The sequence below is a fragment of the Notechis scutatus genome, chromosome 5 (assembly GCF_049901735.1).
Source record: "Notechis scutatus isolate UNSWTSFEM ecotype Mainland chromosome 5, rNotScu1.2, whole genome shotgun sequence".
Lineage (NCBI taxonomy): Eukaryota > Metazoa > Chordata > Lepidosauria > Squamata > Elapidae > Notechis > Notechis scutatus.
The window spans coordinates 52,509,025-52,529,220 of record NC_142013.1 but is presented as its reverse complement, the minus strand read 5'-3'; the positions used below and the strand labels follow the sequence as shown (position 1 = coordinate 52,529,220).

Below are 20,196 nucleotides of genomic sequence, written 5' to 3'. Positions count from 1 at the left end.
GAACTCTGGATTGGCTTGTGCAATTATGACAATCTTCCAATGGTATCCTTGTGTTTCCAAAGGATAGCAAGCTGCCATTCTGAGAGTTCACTGACTATTTCTCTTTGCAAGGGCAGTAGTTTCAGGTTGTAAAGGCTGTAGGTTGGAATATAGAAATAACATCTCCAAATTTCATCTATTTCTCAAGCTAGATTTGCCCCTCCCCCCACTCCTCTGTTAAAGGCCAAAATATCACTATCAAATCTTCCAGATATGATCAGAACCAACCACAGTTCCTAATAGGAACAGTGGTGTAAGCTCATGCACATTTCTTAGTTTTCTTTTAATACATTTTCCTTCCAAAATGTATTATTGTTTATGAATAAATGTTTAAGTAAAGTGACATGGACAAAAACTTAGATTTTGTAGTTAAAAATATTCTTTTCCACAGTTGCTGAATAATTGAAAAGACTTTCCTTGTTCTATGTGCTATGGATTGAATTACAGCTGTTCTAGACTAGCGGTCGCCAACCGGTGGGCTATGAGAAAATTTTGGTGGGCCACAGAAAAATCTCACCCCCAGAGCTCCCCCACAAAGCAATTAATCCAGGCTGCGCAGAAACACAAGGCTGCGCCACCCACATGGCCCGCGGGAACCCGCCCCGCCCACTCACTTCTTACAGCAAACTTGCCTGCTAAATTGCTATTTTTCCTTTTTCTGACCATCAGCTGTTCTGCTGTGCTGGGAGATTTAGATTAGCTAGGACGGGGTTTCCGGTTTGTCGGCTTCGCGGCGGTAGGGATTCGCGAAGCTGCGCGATCCCTGCGCGCTAGCCGTTTTGGGGCTCCGACCGGACGGGTGCGGAGCAAGGCTGCCCTGCAGGGGTAGCTGAAGGTAAGGGGGATCCGGAGGAAGGGTTTGGGGTGTTGCAGACCCCCTCCCTGGCCGGCAGAACCCCTTTTACCAGGACGGTGCAGCGGCGGTCCGCAATGGCCGCCACAAAGAAGTTGACAGCCGGGCAAGTATGCGCAGGAGGAAGAAGAGAAAGTTATTGAAAGTGAAAGTTCTTCTTGGTCGACCCAGGGCTTTGAGATTTATCTAATTTAATTCCTGGAAAAGATGGTTTTTGATGATTTCTTCCACAAGAGAAAAAAAAAAGCGGCTATTTTGAGTGCTGAAAGGAAAGTTTACTCTCCCTCCCGACGGAATTAAGCCGGAAGGGAGAGGATAAAGAAAATATATAAATTTGGATCTTGTTGGAGGAGATGCCTTGAAGACTTGAGGACAGAAATATAATCTTAATAAGGCTTTAAAATATAGATTTGGACTTTTTTTTATTTGTTTGATACCACCCTGGAAGAGGAAGGGGGAATTTTGGCTTGCTTGGATTTATTGAGGATTGTGGATTTTGGGATTGTTTTGCCTTTCTCTCGGAATATTTGGTTGGTGTAAGAAGAAAGAGGAATAAAGAAAAGAAAAGATTTATTTATAATGGCTTTTCTTTTTGAAGACCTGAGGGATGAATATGAGCAAACAAAAGCAGCCTGCAAAGATGGCATGGAAAAAGCTTTTCTATTTCTAGAAATGGCGCTGGTCAATTACCAACAGACAATGGAACAGATGGAACGGAAGAAGAACAACAAGGAAGAGACGAAGACGCCATCTTCATTGAATCCCAAAACTTATCTAAGGAAGAAGGAAGGAAGAGAGCAAGGAAAATGAAGGACTTAAGATCTAAAAAACATTTGAGAAAGAGAAAAATATGATGCAAAGTAAATATAATGATAACAAACAAGAGAAAAAGGGAACGCAACAGAGAAGGGATCCCAGCAAGGCAGAGGTTAGAAGAAGAAGGGGGTAGGAAGATTTGGTGGGGGAAGAAAAGAAAGGAAAGGCGGAGAAAAGCCTCAAAGCTTTAAAATTGGATGGGAGAAGAGGATTTTTTTTAGAGACAAAGGATGAAATATAAATTTCTGTAAGAAAGATTCTGCTAAGGTGCAGAAGATGGTATTGTAACATTTATATTTGAAATAGTAAATTAGAATGGTTTAAGATTTAATAAGAAATTAAAATGTTTAAGTTTTTAATAATGATTGATTTTTAAAATGTAATAAAATATCGAAGGAAAGGAGGATACAATGTATTTAAACATTTTTGGTGGATAGAATGTACCAAGCAGAACCAAATTGGGTATTTGTTATGTTGAATGTTAATTTTACTAACTTAGGGGAGGATAGAAAGGCATCATACTCTGATTAGTGATTTCAGGAGAAATTCTTTTTATTATAAGAAGAGATAGAGGGATAATGAATGGGCAAAAGATACAAATTTAATGATTTAATTAAGATGGATTAAATAAGATAGAATTGTGAAGAGTGATATGCGCTATTATTTTAGCCCATGCAAAGAGAGGTAACTGGGGCCAAGGTACTTTACTAAAAGATTTTTATGTTTGTTTGTGTTTGTTTGTGTTTTATGAGAATATTGGGGAAATTATTGTAGAAAGACAGGGAAAGATTTAATATGTAATGATTTGTTTGTTGTTGAAACTTTTAATAAAACTTGTTTAAAAAAAAAAAATAGATTAGCTAGGACGCAGGAAATGGTTGGATTTCTTGCTTTCTAGCTAGTCTTTAGATCAGTGGTTCCCAAACTTTTTCAGTCCGCCACGCCCTTAGTGCTATAAACTCATCCTCGGTGCCCCCCACCCAGGGGTGGGATTCAAATTTCTGTGGGCGTGGCCTAATTTGAGGATGTGGCTTGCTGGTCACGTGACTGGGTGGGCGTGGCTTGCTGGTCACGTGACTGGCTGGTGTGGCTTGCTGGCTGGGCATGGCTTGCTGGTCACATGATGGGGTAGGTGTGATTTGGTGGTCATGTGACTGGGTGGGCATGGCCAGGTGACTGGCAAACCAAAAGCAAGTGGTCCTCACTTAATGGCCGGTTGTTTAGCAAGTGTTCTAATTTATGACTGGCCTCCCCAGAGATACTTGACCCGTTTTTGGAGTTTTGACAGCCATGCACACACATACACACACACACACACACTCCCTTCTAACCCTGCTGGAGCAGGTCATTGCACTAGAATCGGCAAAGTATCTCTGATTAGATTCTAGCAGTGAATAAAATCTAAGCAGAGATGCTTTGCCGATTCTTGCTGATTTATTTTATTTGTATCTCATTATTTTATGTTGCTGAATTGCATTGACATGTGTGTCCCTTCTTGTGCACAACTCAGAAGCTTTTGTGATTCTTTGCAGCAAAAATTACCGACCTCTGGCTTTGCTCTACTTTTCAAACATGCCGACACTGCCACATTCTAGGTGCCGGCCCCACAGGTCCACCCCATTGAGCCCACTGCATTGGAGGGACCTGCCCAAGCAAGTCAAGTCAATGGAGTAAGCCTGAGAGAGGGAAAGAGAGAGAAAGAAAAGAAAAAGAGAGAGAGTGAGAGAGAGAGAAGGAAGAAAAGAAAAAGAAAAGAGAAAGAAAGAAAAAGGGACAAATAAAGAGTGGGGGATGGAAGGAAGGGACAGAAAGAAAAAGAAATAAACAAGGAGGGAGAGAGGGAGGGAGGAGAAAGATAATGAGATATCTATTCTAGTCCAATCACCTGCTCTAGCAGGGTTAGAAGGAAGGGAGGGAGGGAGTGTGTGTGTGTGTGTGTGTTCTCCTTGTAATTTACCAGTACATGTTGGTTTTGCCTTCTTCAGAATTGGCACTGTAATACATTGGGAAAAAGTAATTTTTAGGGTGGAGGTCTGGTCCAATGGATCCTGTTTAAAGCCTCAGCAAAATGTGGGAGCTTCCTGATAGTCTTGATCATGTTTTGTCCACAAAACCTTTAATAGAAGCCAAAGGTGTTTCAATGTGGAAAAGGGCCTCAGTCTAAATTAGGCCTCATTTCAATCAGATGCATCAGGTCTCTCTCTCTCTCTCTCTCTCTCTCTCTCTCTCTCTCTCTCTCTCTCTCTCCCCCCTCCATCCCTCCCTCCCAGACTGGCTTTGCTCTACTTTCCCAATGTGCCTGCGGGGCTGGCGCTTCGAACATGGATAGATGGATGGATGGATAGAGAGAGAGAGAGAGAGAGACAAGTAGGTAGGTAGGTAGGTGGATTGGTAGATAGGTAGATAGGCAGGCAGGCAGACCTTTTGGATGAATGTATGGATAGGTAGGTAGGTAGGTAGGTAGGTAGGTAGGTAAGTAGATTGGTAGATAGGTAGGTAGGTAGATCTACATTGGTAGATAGGTACGTTGGTAGACAGAAAGACAGGTAGGCAGGCAGGCAGGCAGGCAGTTTGGATGGATGGATGGATGGAGGGATGGTTGGACGGACAGAAAGAAAGAAAGAATGTGACAGCGGTGGCACTTTGAGAAAGTAGAGCAAGAAGTCCACACAAGTTGCCAAGGTTGAGAAACACGGGCTGAATATATCAACCCAGCCATTCTGGTTTAGAGTTTAGCATGCTGTTTGATTCCAGCTTAGTCAATGAATAAACCATGGCTAAGATCTTCCTGCTCCTTAATGCAGCTGCCCCTCTGCCCCTTCTGCAGCCCCCTGCAGCTGCCCCTCTGCCCCTTCTCCAGCCCCCTTTGGCATCCAATTTTGCAATGCCAACCTCCCTGGGGCAGCGATGCAGCCGACCTCACCATCTTTGCTTCAACCCAAGGTCCACTTTCATCGGGCCAAGCAAGGAGAGGTACTCTGCACACGCTCAGAGACTCCCAACTTCAGTGAAGTGTTCCGCCCATCTTTATGCTCCGCCCGGGAGGAGGAAGGCATGCGGAAGCAGCCCAGACCAGCGGAGGCGGAGGGAATGATCGCTTGGAAACTAAGCAAGCAAGCAAGCGCAGGGCTCAGTCGGAAGAACGGGGCTGCAGAGGGTGGCTAGATTCTAGGTCCAGGACAGCCACATAGAGCCGAACCAAACGGAGCCACGCGCCTTGGAGAGCCGCAGTTGCATCCACCTGCATCCTGCGCGCAAGCCCAGCTGGCTGGAGAGGCGGAGGACGGCCGGGCGCTGTGTGCTCCCTTGTTCTCCGGGGAAGGGGGCCCTAACGCCGGACCACCCACCCCTTTCACTGCGCGCCTTGGGAGGGTTTTGCTTTCGGGCCTTCTGGCGTGCCTCCGCCACTTCCACCGGAGAGGGCAGCCTGCAAGCTTAAGGCGCCCTCTTTCCACCACCTCCCACCTCTCCCCCCCAGGCTTGGCAAGGCTCACCGCGCGCGGGTTCCGCATTCAAGGCGCTGGCTACGAAGCGATGAAACAGTCAATGGGCTGTGTGGCTGGCAGTCAGTGAGCCTGTGGGGCCGGCACCTCAAACGCCCCCCTGCCGTGTCTTAGCATCCCCCTGCCAGCCCCCTTGCTTCTTACTGCCCCCCTAAGGCATCCCACCACCCCCCAGGGGGCGGTACCGCCCACTTTGGGAACCACTGCTTTAGATCTTCGGCTCTGCTTTTAGGCACAGCCGAACCTCCCTTAGGACTGAAGGTTCTATTATTCAATACAAATTCACAGCAAGCAAATTTTATGTGACAGACTGAGCTAGCCGATGGCAGATAGATAGTTCACTAAATGATTCTGTGAGCAACTCAATCTGCCTGCCTGTTTTGCCTGATTTTGGGTAAAAGTTGCTCTTTTTTATAAAAAATTCAATATTTATATAAATATTTATAATATTTACATACAAGCCATGCCCAGCCAGTCACATGACCACCAAGCCACACCCACAAATTAGGCCATGCCCACCGAACTGGTTAGTGGTCCCTGGGATTTAAAATTATTAGTTTGGTGGTCCCTGAGGTCTAGAAGGTTGGCGACCCCTGTTCTAGACAATATCATAGACTCATTTTCTACAGATTTCTCAGATTCTACAGATATTTTAACTTATATTAACTGAGAGTTAAATAATCTTTGATGTGATTTACTACAATGCATTATTACAAAATCTAAATCTATTCTCAGCCACCTATACACTAAGCCAGGGGTGTCAAACTCAAGGCCCAGGGCCCAGATCCGGACTGGGGCGTGTTTAGATCTGATCCACAGGCCCACCTTGGAAATAGCAAAGGACCAGCCCGCAGTGCCTCTGCCAGCAAAAACGGAGTTTGGTAGGGCCACATACGGCCCTCCCAAGCTCCATTTTCACTGGTAGATGATTACAGGAGGCTGTCACAAGCTGAAAATGGACCCTGGGAGCCTGTTTTTGCCGGCAGAGTGCTCGGGCCCCCACAGGGGCTCCCAACACGTGTGATGTCGAGCTGACCATGCCCACCCTGGCCCTCCAAGGTCAAACACAACCCTGATGCAGCCCTCAATAAAATCACGTTTGACACCTCTGCACTAAATATTCTGCATCCTTAGAATGGTGGACTCTTGTGTTACAGATGAGTCTGGTATGGCACATTATGTATTCTTGAAACTAAAATATCAAATTGTAGAATAAATTAAGATAATCTATGGCAGTATGGAGTTGCCCCAGAACTTAATCATACTAATTATCTGAGGAATCAAACTGAGCATTACACAGTGATTAAAAGACTGTGCAAGAAGCTCTCTGTTGCCACCCAATGGTCAGTATATAAAAAAATATCTTTTGGGGAAGATACACTTCCATCAATTATAAGGTCCATATTGCTGCATATACCGATGTCTTTTTTAAAATCCCTATATTTCTAAGAAGCGACAAATAGTAGATATTCTTTTTTATCATATGCATTTAATTCACCCATTTTAATACATATATTTTCTCTTACAGATATGAATATATTATCAAAGCTTATTGTATGAAAGTACTAAATATTATGCAATGTACATCCTGTTTAATTATGGTTGTTGGGTTGTTATTGTTTAAGAAACCAAACACAAAATTTCTGTGGCTGTAAATAGTACTGTGCTTTGTATCTAATAGTTAGCTTAACAGGAAGCTGGACACATGCAACATGAATACACAAGTCTAACTAAGCACATTGTGAATTATTGTAGTTTAGTTCCCACCCCGAAATGTTCAGTTGCAATAATTGTTTACATATACTTTTGCACACTGCAAAATGCAGAAATGGATAGTTGCTATAGTAAAAGGCACTATATGAAGGCTACAAATGATCTAAACTGATAATAGAATAATCAAGATGATCCTTTTTATTTTGCTCCTTTTAGCTCTGTCTAAAAAATACTGAAACCTCATTTTGCTATTGGAACCTATATAAATCTTTATTTCAGATTGTAACTGCATAATTCAGTAAAGTGGCTTCCTTAACCCAGTAGGTTTCACATGTATTATAACTAAAACTCCTAAATTCCCTATTATTATAGCTGTGCTGGATGAAGTTTTGGGAAGAACAGCAAAGTTGTGGGAGAAACATGCCCTACATTTATTGAAGTCAGCAGAATAGTGAAATCGCTGATGGTGGAATTAGAGTCAATAATTTTGTCACTGAAGCTCCTCTCTCTCTCCCTCTCTCTCTCTCCCCTCCCCCCTCTCTCCACACTCACACATACAGATACATACATAGAGATCATGCACACAAACACATAACACACACAGATACACAGGGGCACATCAGTCCCAGTACCTCTGAAGATTGCCAGGCTGAAGAAGGCTGATGTCTCCTCATCTGTTGCTATGAGGCTGCTTAGCAATTGTTGGCATAATTGCTTGTCTATTACTCAGGACTTGGATAATCAGAAAAAAATGTGGCACAGATTGGCTAATTGCTCTGTTTGTGGAAAGATAAGAGGCATGGTTTGAAAAAAAATATCAGGGGAAAACAAAATAAGTAGGGGCAAGTAAATTTTTGGGAGAAAAATAACCTAGGTTAAAAGGAAAATAAAGCAACAGGCAATCTAAGAGAAAAAAGAAAATTGAAAAGTATCAAGACTTTCATGATGGGAAGGTGAATTTGAGGAGTACTTAAATAATTCAATCTTTGTCAATTCTGTTACAGAAGGATCTGATCTGCACTTTCTGATGTAATTTGCATATTAACACTTATCTAACTGAGTTTGCACCCTTCAAATATTCTAATAGAATTCTCTACTCCAAACTTTCAAAATAAGTTGTATAGTATATAAATTTATAAAGATTATGTGTGTATCATTACAGATTAATGGTAAAGTGCAATGGAAGAAACGTATAGGTGAGCACATGTGAGAGCAATTAAGGATAGAATCTTCTCTGAAACTTCACAGATTGATTTGGGATCATCAACCAAGTCTTTAGCATCTAGTGATTTTTAGTGAGGTTCATAAAGACAAAACTGATACAGCATCTCATTTTCATATGGTGCCATTCACAGTTGTTCTAACTTCTCATATTCTGATCTTCACTTGATATTTTTAGAAGTTATGAACTTCACCTCCTCACAAAGGACTTTAGATAAAAAGATTAGTTAAATCTTTATGTCTTTGCAGACCCATTTTTTTGTGGAGTTGCAATTGCATGCAACAGGCTAAGTACAAAGCCAAGTCAGGGCCCTTTGATTTGGTTTTCTCAAAAGGCGGTCATTGTCTCATCTCTTCAAGTGGTACAGAAGTGCTAACAAATGGAAACACAAAGTAGTGTCCCAGCTGTCACTCCAATTTTATGTTCTGCAAGCCAGACTTCTAGAGACAGTCCAGTGTTTGATATCTGTCCAAATAGGTTCTGTTTCCACTTATGTGATTTGTAAAGATCGTTCCCAGCTTTCTGGATTCATAGGATTGAATACTTTTCTAAATATATAAAGTAAAGTGCAGGTCAGTGGTGACTGCACGACACACAATCTTGGGTAAAGACCGATTTTTAATAGGGCTAAAAACAGTGGTGATTTGAACCGGGCTTCACTCTGTTTTGGTCTCAGAAATTGAAAATAGTTGGGTTCTTGTATTACCTTTACTCATTTACTGCTTTAAAGCCCTTACTATTTAACTAAACTAATAATTTGAGGTTTGACATTGCCAGCATCACCCCTCTGCCAGCCGGCCTCCCCTGCCCACCCACGGGCCCAGGAGCATGTGTCTGTGCCCCCGGCATCACCCCTCCACCAGCTGGCCCTCCCCCGCCCATCCGCCAGCCCACACCCTTCACCCTTACCTTGCAGGCAGCCGCAGTGCAGTGAACAGAAGCGCAGTTGAAATGAGCAGAAGTGCAGCTGGAAGACAAAGCCAATGGCTGGAGGAGGGGCGTTGCAGGCGGTCAGCAAGGCACTTCCTCCCCAGGCCCCTGTCAGCTGGGAAAAGCCAGCCACACGAGGGGTGGCTGGGAAGAGAGGGGTGAGGGGCGGGATGAAGGGTGGGGCTGAATCCCACTACTGTGCGGGCTGGATGCATTGTGTCAGTGGGCCATATCCGGCCCATGGGCTGTAGTTTGAGGACCCCTGCCTTAATCTTTCCCTACCCCTTACCCCCATGGACATCTCTCCTTGAAGGGGTCTTTACTGCTGATACAAGCCATTAGGCAGGTTTATATAATCCCGAGGCCCTAAGCCTTATTCTGACAAAGAGAACAAATGCTATTATGTTCCATTCAGCCAATATGATTTTAGTGTTTTGTGATCTATTACTCATGGAATTTAAAGTATTTATACTATACTAAGTGACATTTATAAAAGAAGTGCCTTGTTGTATTATATAGTAACACAACGTCCATTGGATATACACGTGCTGTCCAGACAGTTGAGAGTTAATGGGATTTGGGATAGTTAATTAGGACTTGTGAGCTGTCCCCTTAAGGGAATGCATCATGGTAAATGTCGTTAAGGTATCCTGGGAAATGTAGTCCATGTCATGTGGTCCCATCTGTAATCCAGATTGGTCACTAAATTGACCCTTGGTGGGTCGGGGGAGGTCTCCCTCACTCTTCCATGAAGCCATTGCCATGCGGCTGCTTCAATCATCATGGGGTTGAGACCTTATTATCTTCCTATACCACAATTCAGATATGCAAAGGATTGGACATTAAGAAGAACCTTGTCATAAATGTGAGTTGATAGGATGCCTGATGAACCAATAAAAAAGACTTTGTATGGATGCTTTGTGCAGTTTATCTACCTGCCTTTGTACAGTATTTGTACAGGACAGGCAGAATAATACATTTTGCAACCATCCTTGCAAGCACCATGAATTCATCCGAGCACCATGAATTGATGCTCTATGGTTAATGTTAGATTAAGAAATGTATTTCACTATTCTTCACATCTATTTTTCCCATTTCAGATACAAGGCAACTTCAGCCATCTCCTCCCTGGCCTTATGACCCATCTTATCAATACCTGGGATCAATTGCAACTTCTTCTGTTCATCCAGCCACACCAATTTCACCTGGAAGGGCTAGTGGGATGACCTCCCTTTCTGCAGAGCTTTCAAGCCGGCTAACAAGTAAGTGGCTTGGAGAATTTTGTCCCTCGAACAAGTAAAATACTGAAGCTTTTTGCATAAATTATGCTGTAATATAATTCAAGAAATTTGGTTCTACTTTGTTGGATTTCCTGTTCCCCCATAACAATTCTTTTGTGATAGTTTTCAGAATAAAAATATGTTGTGTTTTGATTGGGATAAATACATAATAAAGAAATTAAAGTGTAGAAAAGAATTCAGACCCAAGACATTAGTGTAGCCAGTCAGAGATGTGATATTAGCAGAATAATAGTTTAGTCCCATTCTTAAAACAATAAGTTAGGGAGCCTGCATGTTTAAGGTATTGCACTGGCACATGGTGGGGGTAGTGGTGGGGATTATAATCAACTCTCAAGAACAGAAGTTGATTGGATAACTTTGGGCCAATCACTTTCTCTTAGCTCAACTTACGTCAAAAAAGGATTGTTGTGGGGGGGAAATGGTATGCATGCTGCCTTGAATTCTTGAAAAGTAGAATATATAGTAATGCTTAAATGTTTGTGAACTCTTTCAATTTTTCAATATTTTGAAAAAAATGACCTAAAACTTTATCTGTTTTCTCCCAAATCCTAAAATTAGATGCTAGCTTGGAGCACTTTTACTGGCTTCAGCTTGACTAAATCACACCTGGATAGGGGTTGCTAATTACTGTTGTTGCATGATATAAGGATAAGCTTGCCAATGACATTTTTTTCCCATCATTTCATCAGCATGATGGGAAAATTCTCCTGCTGATTTATCCTAGTCATGGGCACTATTTTCCCACGACCCTGTACCCCTGTACAGCCAATTCTCTTTTGGCTTGTTATACAGCTCAGCTCAAATTGCAAAGTTCCATTTCGTGATTCCCAATGCAGCAGTTCTATATGGCTTGGAGGCTGACTGTTTTTGCATTCCTCACCTTGCCCACTGCTACCTAAATTTGAAGGCTTGGTTCATTTTATCGATTTCATCCATACCAACGGCCTCCATTGTAATCTTTCAATCCACTTAGCAGTCCCTAAAAATACACAGCATTTCCCCTTGCTCTTATGAATAAAACACCTGAAATTCTGCCTTCCCCATTTTCTATCCTCTGGGCTCAAGCAAACCATTGTCCTCTCCCCTTTCCCATCTACAAGGCGACCTACAGCCACAGTTGCAATTGTCGAGAGGTGCACCGGGATGCAAAACAGTGGCATTCCTGACATCATGGCTCCATTTATAGATATGTGCGGCAATCAGATATTTAGCACATGACATTTCTATTACTATACTTCCCTGCTGGATTACAGCCTCACCAGTTGAATATCTGCCTTTCACAGCTACTACAAGAAGCCCAGGAAACCTTCCCAGGGAAAAAGTGGCAGTCCTCTTTACAACTGGCATTTAGACTTGAAATCCGATCTACGAGGGAGGCATTTCCAGGTGTTCAGTAGCATTGTTTAGAAGAAAGGCAGACTGTGATTATATATGGCACATCCAAAATTACGACTATAGGCTGTCACAGAAACCTTCTGAGAAACTTGTTGAAGGATATCAAAGACATTTGGTTAGCCGGCTGACAAGCTTTCAAAACCTGACACAACAGCTATGTTTGCAGCGCCCTTTTAATCCAGTCGCGGGGCAGACTTTCTCCCACCTTCCTGATTCTTTCCCTCCCGTATGCGCGCACATTCCTTTTAGGCAGACTCCACGCTGTGTCTGAGGAGGGCTTGCCATGAAGAAAAGTTGCTTTATTGTTATTTTAATGCCTTGTAATAGCTGGCAAGGAAGGGGAGCCAAAGTCTCTGTTAACTGGAGCCTGTCTCCTAGCTCTCTTTTAAGAGGCCATTATCTTTCATCTGGGGGGGGGGGGCCTTGAAGGGGAAGTGAGAGTTCCTCAATCAGCAGAGGAAGGGAGTGAGGTTCATTATTTCAAATGGGGAACAAGCTATTCAAAAGGCTTTTAGTTCCTAAATTTATCAACTTCGTGAATTTCTGTTGACCAAGCAACCAGGACTCTTGTCTAGTCCAGATGAAAGGAGTAAAGAAGAGAGGAACGAAGTTCACTAATTCTTTCATAGTATATGTCTGTGTGTGTATGTGTGTGTGTGCATGTGGCTGGTGTGTGTGGGGGGGGGAGTATTTGACTCCTGACAACCACCTGGACTAGTCTGCAGTTTTTGTGGCAAGATTTCAGAAGTGGTTCATCATTGCCTGATGTGAGGGAGAGAGGGAGGGAGGGAGGGAGAGAGACCTCTCTCTCTCCCTCACTCCCCCCTTTTTTCTCTCTTTCTCTCTCCCACACACATACATATAGCTAACAGCCTTTAAATCAAGGGTGTCCAACCTTGGCAACTTTAAGACTTGTGGACTTCAACTCCCAGAATTCCTCAGCCAGCTTTGCTGGCTGAGGAATTCTGGGAGTTGAAGTCCACAAGTCTTAAAGTTGCCAAGGTTGGACACCCCTGCTTTAAATGATCCCTGCAAAATGAACAGAAGTGTCTGCTTGCTTGGGACTAGCTTAGCTTCTCTTCTCCTAAATTTCCTCATGACAATCGCTGATGTGAAAGGTGGATCTGTGGAAAGGTTCAGCTTCATTTGTTTCTCAGTGTGACCAGCACTCAGACGAACCTGATTTATCTCCTACTAATGAAACATTACCACACTTCCCATTCATTGCCTGATTTACAAAATGCATCAGGTTGGAAGCTATACTAAAGGAAAAGAAATCAAGAAAATGGTAGTTCCAAGCCGCTACGTTTTTTTGTGGGCCAAAAGGCTGATATTACAGCATTGAAAAGATAACCATATGGCCCCTTTCACTAGATTGGAGACCTGACACTAGATTGGAGACCTGAGCAGATTGCTTCTAGACATAGGCTTTGTGTGGACAAATATAATGAAATCTGGAACTAATTTTAGAAATTACAGAAGGTAAAAAAAACCATACTATATTAGATGTATTATATTTTTTTATTAGAAAATATATATATATTTGCATAATTACTGTGAGCTTCACAACTTATATCCTTATTTTAATTTTACTAACACTAAAATAAATACTTTTTTCTTTCCATTTTTAATTTGTTCACCATTATTTTTACAATGTGTGTGTGTATATATATGTGTGTGTGTGTGTTTTGTTTTGTTTCTTTTTCCTTTTTTATCATTATTTTAAAAGCAAAAATCAGATAAATTCTTGTTGATGGTTTTGTGGCAGGGGGCATGGCAAAGTATTTCAAGCTATACCTTCCCAATAACACTATTCTTGCCTGGAATACTGAAGGAAATGAATAGTCAGCACTTTCCTAAATAACTGCCCAAGCATCATACTCATCTGTTCAGGATAAAACTATTCTTTGTTTTCACAAAGCAAATTTGACCTGCAAACCTTAACACTGAAATCTTTTTCATGGTTGCTTCTTTCTTATTAAACATATGACTATCACAGTGCTCTGTGGCTTGCTGCTATCAGTTGCACATGTGAAAAACCGCAGGTAATCAGGCTACAAGTCATGAGGGGTCACCTGTGTATCAATCTGAGTGATTTCTTTTAAATGAAATAAAGTCATGTATTTTTCTTACAGTTTATATCTGTTTATGTTTATATCCTTTCTCCCAAACCAGGTGCTTCTGACCTAACAGCGTTCAGTGATCCAAGAGTAGGAATTGATCGTCCATTTTCTGCCATTCCTTCCATTTCTGATCCTCGTATGCACTATCCTGGAGCCTTCACCTATACTCCAACCCCAGTCAGCTCAGGAATAGGAATTGGCATGTCTGCCATGACCACCGCCACCAGATATCACACGTACCTACCACCTCCCTATCCAGGTTCTTCTCAGGCTCAAGGTAGCCCATTTCAGACCAGCTCTCCTTCGTATCATCTCTACTATGGAACATCAGCAGGATCTTACCAATTCTCCATGATGTCTGGTGGTGATCGGTCTCCCCCACGTATTCTGCCTCCTTGCACTAATGCTTCCACCGGATCTACTTTACTCAATCCCAACCTTCCAAACCAAAATGATGTTGTGGACACTGAAGGCAGTCATAGCAACTCCCCCACCAACATGGGGACCACAGCAAGATTAGAAGAAGCAGTGTGGCGACCATATTGAATTATTATTACAAGTGTCTATTCTGGTAATATCCATGCTTTTATATGTCAAATGAGAGCACTGCCATGTTTATCTTTCACACAGAATAACAATCAGTTCTGAAGTCAGTATTTCTGGAAATATTGCTATGATGTTCTCTGATTTTGCTCAGTGAAGTGATTACATTCCCATAGACTTTTTCCAAGTCTGAACTTCAGAAAATAATAACATTTTAAGATGGTAGTTCTGTTCACTCATGTTGGCTATAAATCTGGAGAAGGATAGATACTCAGTCCAGAGTTTCAGACTTTGAAATTTGAAGTATTTTGTTTGACATCTGGTGCTGAGGCATTCAGTCTTACACAATCTTAAATAATTTAATCAATCATTTTGATTTGTAAGTTAAAAGGAAGTATACAACGATTCTCAGAGAGAAACTGTGAATGCTTCTAATTTAGCAATGCTGTGAATAAGAGTTTTTATATCCTGGAAATAATTTTTTAATCAAGTTGTATATCCCAAAGAATACAGGAATTGTTTTTATTTTTATTATGTTTTTCAGCTGCAACTCATCCTTCTTTGTGTATCATCTTCCTTTATTGGCACCTTAAAATCTGCAGAAAGATTTAATCCTTTTTTTTCTAATGTGCTCGCTTTTCTCGTACTTTGTCAGCTAAGTGCATCTATAAAAGCCTCTTTTATAGAAAAGTAATTTAATTTTTTTAATATAAAGGAGTGACAACCTACAGTCCTTCTCAACTACTGAAAAAGTACATGATGAGATGTTCAATATTTATGCTCTGCATTGAACTTTTGTGTGTGATACTTTTATTTAAATAATGCTTTGCTTTGAAAATAAGCACATACATTTTGTAGCAACCAAAGTTTAAAATTATTACATATAAAATGGCTGGAATAATTATGGATAATGTGATTTTTAATTATTTAGAAATATTGTTTACATTTAACTCCATTTCATTCTCATCAATAATTTAAACAAAGTCACTTTTGTCCAATTGAGAAGCCAGGTTTCTTTGAAAATGTTATGATGATATAATGTCTTTTAATAAGAAGTTTAGGTTGTATTTGCCGCATTTGGATGATGACTTGGGCACTGGAAGCAAAGCTTTGTCTCAGAGTATATATTTCAGAATTTCTAGTACAGTATGATATTTATATTCCATCAACTTTCTTAAAGACGACATAAATGAAAAAAAAATCAAACAACACACTAAATATTAGCATTCTAAATGACTATTAAGTTCCACATGATGGTCAGAATACAGTACATCCCAGCTTTTTCCCTTGCCCTAGAAGGAGATTCAAAAATTCATTTAAGGCTGTATCCTAATCACAGTTTTGAAGACCCAAATTCATTGCAGTCCCTCCCCACATATGGCACACAATCCAAAGGATTTTCTAGCAATCTTACATAATTGAAGTTCAAACAAATAATAACAAATATGGGATTCTTCATTCCAGGCATATATACACTCATTCACCTTCAGCTCCTCTGCACCCTTATAGAAGAGAGGGGTGGGCAACGTGGGTACTACTGAATCTGTTTTTGGTCACCTGAGTAACTCCCAAAGTCCCCACTAAAATTCAGATAATTCAGAATATTCAGATATTCTGATTTTCAGAGGAAAATTAATTAAAAAATATGCTATATTTAAAGTGCATTGGGAAAGGGGGGGAGCAATCCAAATGGGTAAAATAAGATCAAGGAACCTCATCTACCACTCCAGAGAGGTGATTTCACCACTCCCTGGAAACTAAAGTGTAATTTATGGACACACAAATGTCTGTTCATAACATATAAAGAAAAATGCAGATACTTTTTCTCTCTCTAGGAAAAGCACCCCACTCTTCCACTTTCAATAAGTAGATAGAGGCATAGCATATACCATAAAGTCCTAAGCAGCCCTACCCCGACATCTTTCCAATATTCAAGCTTTCAGCCTTCCGAGGATGCTTATGGTCCAGAAATAAACCCTTGAAGAAAAACTGGTTCATATGGAATGTGGGCCTCCCATCTGTAGGTGTGTTTATGTTTGCATAACCCACCCTGTAACTTGGTGTGCTTCTTCATTTTATAAAATAACTCAACTTGGTAGTTGTTTCAATATGCCATTGTTTTCTAATACATTTCAAACATACAAGATGCCACTTTAAATGAAGCAGCACTAGTTTATGTGGGATCTGAATGCAGTCGTACTCCTTAAGACCATCCAACGCTCTCAATTTCTATCAGAAGAATTCATATCTAGGCACATCCATGAATAATGAATAGCACACTTCTCTTCCAATTTATGCAGAAATAAGTACCCTCTATACTTACTTGAGAATAAGCCCCAATAAACACAATTCACTAGCTTCTTCCAGAAACATACTGGATTAAATCCATTTTAGCACTCTAAGTTCTGAGAATGTAACAATAAAAAGCATTGAGCTTGAGTTGGGTAAGATTTTGGAGAAGCCAATAAGCTTTAAGTGCTTGGTTGGCATATGCAATGGTATAGATGTCAGCCAGGTTCAGATGAAAAGTTGCAAAAGGCCATGTGTAAGCACTTTGCATGTATTCAGAATGCACTAAACTTACAAGAATCGGGGAAGCTGCCTTATACCAGATCGGGCTACTTGTTCGCATAGCCCAATATTACCTACTTCAGAATCAGCCAATATTTCTGGCATTGAGCACCATTGGCAAAATCTTTTGCAATCTCCTGTGATGTTGGTATAATTTCACAGGGTTCTCATGAAGTTTTCAGCAATTTTAATTATTGCTTTAATTTGAACAAAAGTTACTTTGTGAGGCTCTAGAAGATACCATGCTATTTATAGACACCTTGTTGCTAATGACTGATGTGCTATCAATAACAATTTTCCACGGTCAGATGCTTTTCACAATAGTTGCTAACCGTCCTTTCAGTTGGCAATGTCAGCGATTTAAACCAAGGTCCTTCTGTATGCAAAGCATGTGCTTCACCAGTGAGCTATGACTCAGTTTTTGCAGGTGTGCCGGTTTCCTCTTACATGCGTTCCATTCTATCCTTTCTTGTAGAATATATCATAAACATTCAGAAAACAGTGAAGTGATGTAGGAAAGTCTTAAGTTGAGAGCACTACATCTAATGTTTCAACTATTACCTTTTCATACCTTTCAATATCTTCCTGGAAGTAAACTCATATAGCACTCCCTAGAGTAAAATGAAACAGTACTAACAATTACTTATTTCTTACTTTATTTTATTAATCCTTTGTTATCCCAGGTGAGCTCTTTGCCTAATATTTAAGATGTCCTAATTAATTGCCTTCCTCCCCCTCCTCCCGTAAACTAACCAGATTTGCTTTTCCAAACTGTCTTTCTCATGACATTGTCAGTATTAGAATTTTATTGGCAGTCAGTCAGTTTAAAAGTGTATATTCAAGACTTCAAGTATGGACTTGCTCATAAGGCACAGAGAATCTGCATTTTTTTAACTTGATATCTTCCAGATGTGTTGGATTTCATCTATCATCACTTTGGATAACTGTAATGGTTTCATAAACATTTTCAGTAATGGAGGGGGGAGTACTTCATTGGACTTTAATTTTATAAGACGTTGATCACTTTTGATTTTATCCTGCAAAATATTGCTGTGTAATTAGAAATGCTAAAACAAAGATAGAACTTTTCAAATATACAGACATCACATGATAATAAATTTGTTGAGTTTCTGTTGGATCTCATTCAGAAGGAACAATTGCAAGGCGATGTGTTTATAATCCCGTGTTTTTGCCTGCCTTTAAATAGTATGCAACCTCTGTGATGCTTCCACTTTTGGAGCATTGGTTCTTATGACTGCATTCTGTGAAAAAATATGGGAACACTCTCTGGTAAATAATCTTCCCTAAGGTTATATGGCAGCCATTCCTAACCTGGCATTTGGGAAGATTAAATGCAATAGCTGAAAGACACCGGATTACACTAAATCTCTCCAAGTGGCCACCTCAGAGGAAAATTCCTATTTTAATGAAACATAGTTGGGTAGTCTTAATTTAGGACTCACTAGCCCCATGCTTGAAATGCTTTGTTTTCCTAAAACATAGAATCAAACTCTGTAAAGCTGATTACATATTAAAGTAGAACTCATCTGAAGCCCTGTGAAAGGTATATTCTAACGCTTCCTTTCTCAAGCGGGTGTTTTGAAGATGTGCTTGATTTCAATAATGATCAGAAATGCTAGGCATCAAAGTCAAAAAACATTTGGAGAGCATCAGCTGTTCTGTACTCTATACAAATGAATTACACATTGGAGTTCCTTTTGATCCTGAAAAAAAGCTATTCCTTTTACAGTAATTTGCTTTATTTTTCTATCTGACAATTTTTTTCCTCCAATTCAACAATATTACCAACTTGTAAAACAGATCATGAAGTACCTGGCTTAATAGCAAATAGTGATTGCTTTATTGAAATGAATTTGATTTTAGTTGAGCTGAACTGATTTGAAAAAAGATAACCTGCTGGGCTATCAGGTTCCATAACTGAGATTATAAACATACTTACCTATAAAAAGAAAAAGTAAGAGTTATTTCAAATGGCTATATGTTTGGGGTTAAAAAACCTCTGATACTGCTGTTGAAATAACATTTTTCCTATGTCATAGTTCAGTGGAACAAATGGTTCTTATTTATTTCTGCATATTAAGATTTCTATTAAAAGGCCAAGCTGATTTCCTACAGATGACACATAATTATAAATAAATTAGTCATTACTGTCCCCCAAAGATTTTGTTACAATTGCTTTTTTTAAAAAATCCAACCTTTTGTTTCCAACATTTTGTCATTCTATCAACCTTTTGTTGATTTCCCTTGGACAATACTATCCACTAATTATTTTGTTGTACTTGTCATAAAAAGGTTGTCATGAGATATAATTGTATTTATGTATGTAAATAAGTTTTAAAAGCTTCATAAAACATATTGGTAATGCTTGTAAGTATTTGACATTTTCCTCCTTCACAACACCTTTTCTAAATTCACTTTTCTTAAATACTGTAGAGAACTTCCTTCCAGCTTAATTATTTTAGGTTTTGAAATGAACTGTTTTAGTTACTTTGTAAACAGTTAAAGCATGGTTTTATGTGACACATTGAAATATCTTTGTTTTTGTTGTAGGAGAATGTGCAAGCAACTGTGGGTTATTTGTGGTATTTGAAAAGTAGCAGACTCAAGTTATAAAAATGAAATGTTTCAGGAGATATGAAGTGGTAAATATGATGAGTGAACAACATAAATAGCAAATTGGGCTGCTTTTGAGAATTATGTTAGAACACATTAATTCAACTTTTCCTGGGTGTATTTATGATCAGCTTATACTGTGTACAAGAATTGGCACACCTTTACCTGATCTGGTTATATAGGTCACTTTTAGAAGGGGTTCTCCCCAAACAAGAGTGTTTTCTTCCATGGGGGAGAACAGTCCATTTTTACCCACTCTACGATGTCTCTAGTTGCATAGGGCCTTCCACATAACAAGGTCAATGTATCCAGAAGAATTTATTGTGAGTAGCATGCAGAGCAGCTGGACTGTTGCATTACTTCTACTGAAAACTTGCTTTCTTTGTACCATAACTCTTCTGTACATTCAATATTACAGTTAGTATCAATGACAAATAAACTGTTTGAGAAGTATATAAGCATCGGATTGCTTCATTATTTCACTGAACTTTGTGAACGCTAGATTGGTGTTTTGATTGCAGTGCACACTTGGGTGTCGTATATGGTGTCTAGC

General features: G+C 40.2%; 1 protein-coding gene across 1 annotated transcript in view; it reads left to right on the top strand.

Moving 5' to 3' along the window:
• The window catches only part of RUNX1 (RUNX family transcription factor 1), a 212,184-nt gene extending 192,080 nt beyond the window's left edge, over positions 1-20,104 (top strand). Inside the window, exons 7-8 of the mRNA XM_026664211.2 lie at positions 10,177-10,338; positions 13,948-20,104. Of these exons, the coding sequence (XP_026519996.1) occupies positions 10,177-10,338; positions 13,948-14,441 (656 nt within the window). The 3' untranslated portion in view covers positions 14,442-20,104. The remainder of the gene's footprint in view (positions 1-10,176; positions 10,339-13,947) is intronic.
• The last annotated feature ends 92 nt before the right edge of the window (positions 20,105-20,196 follow it).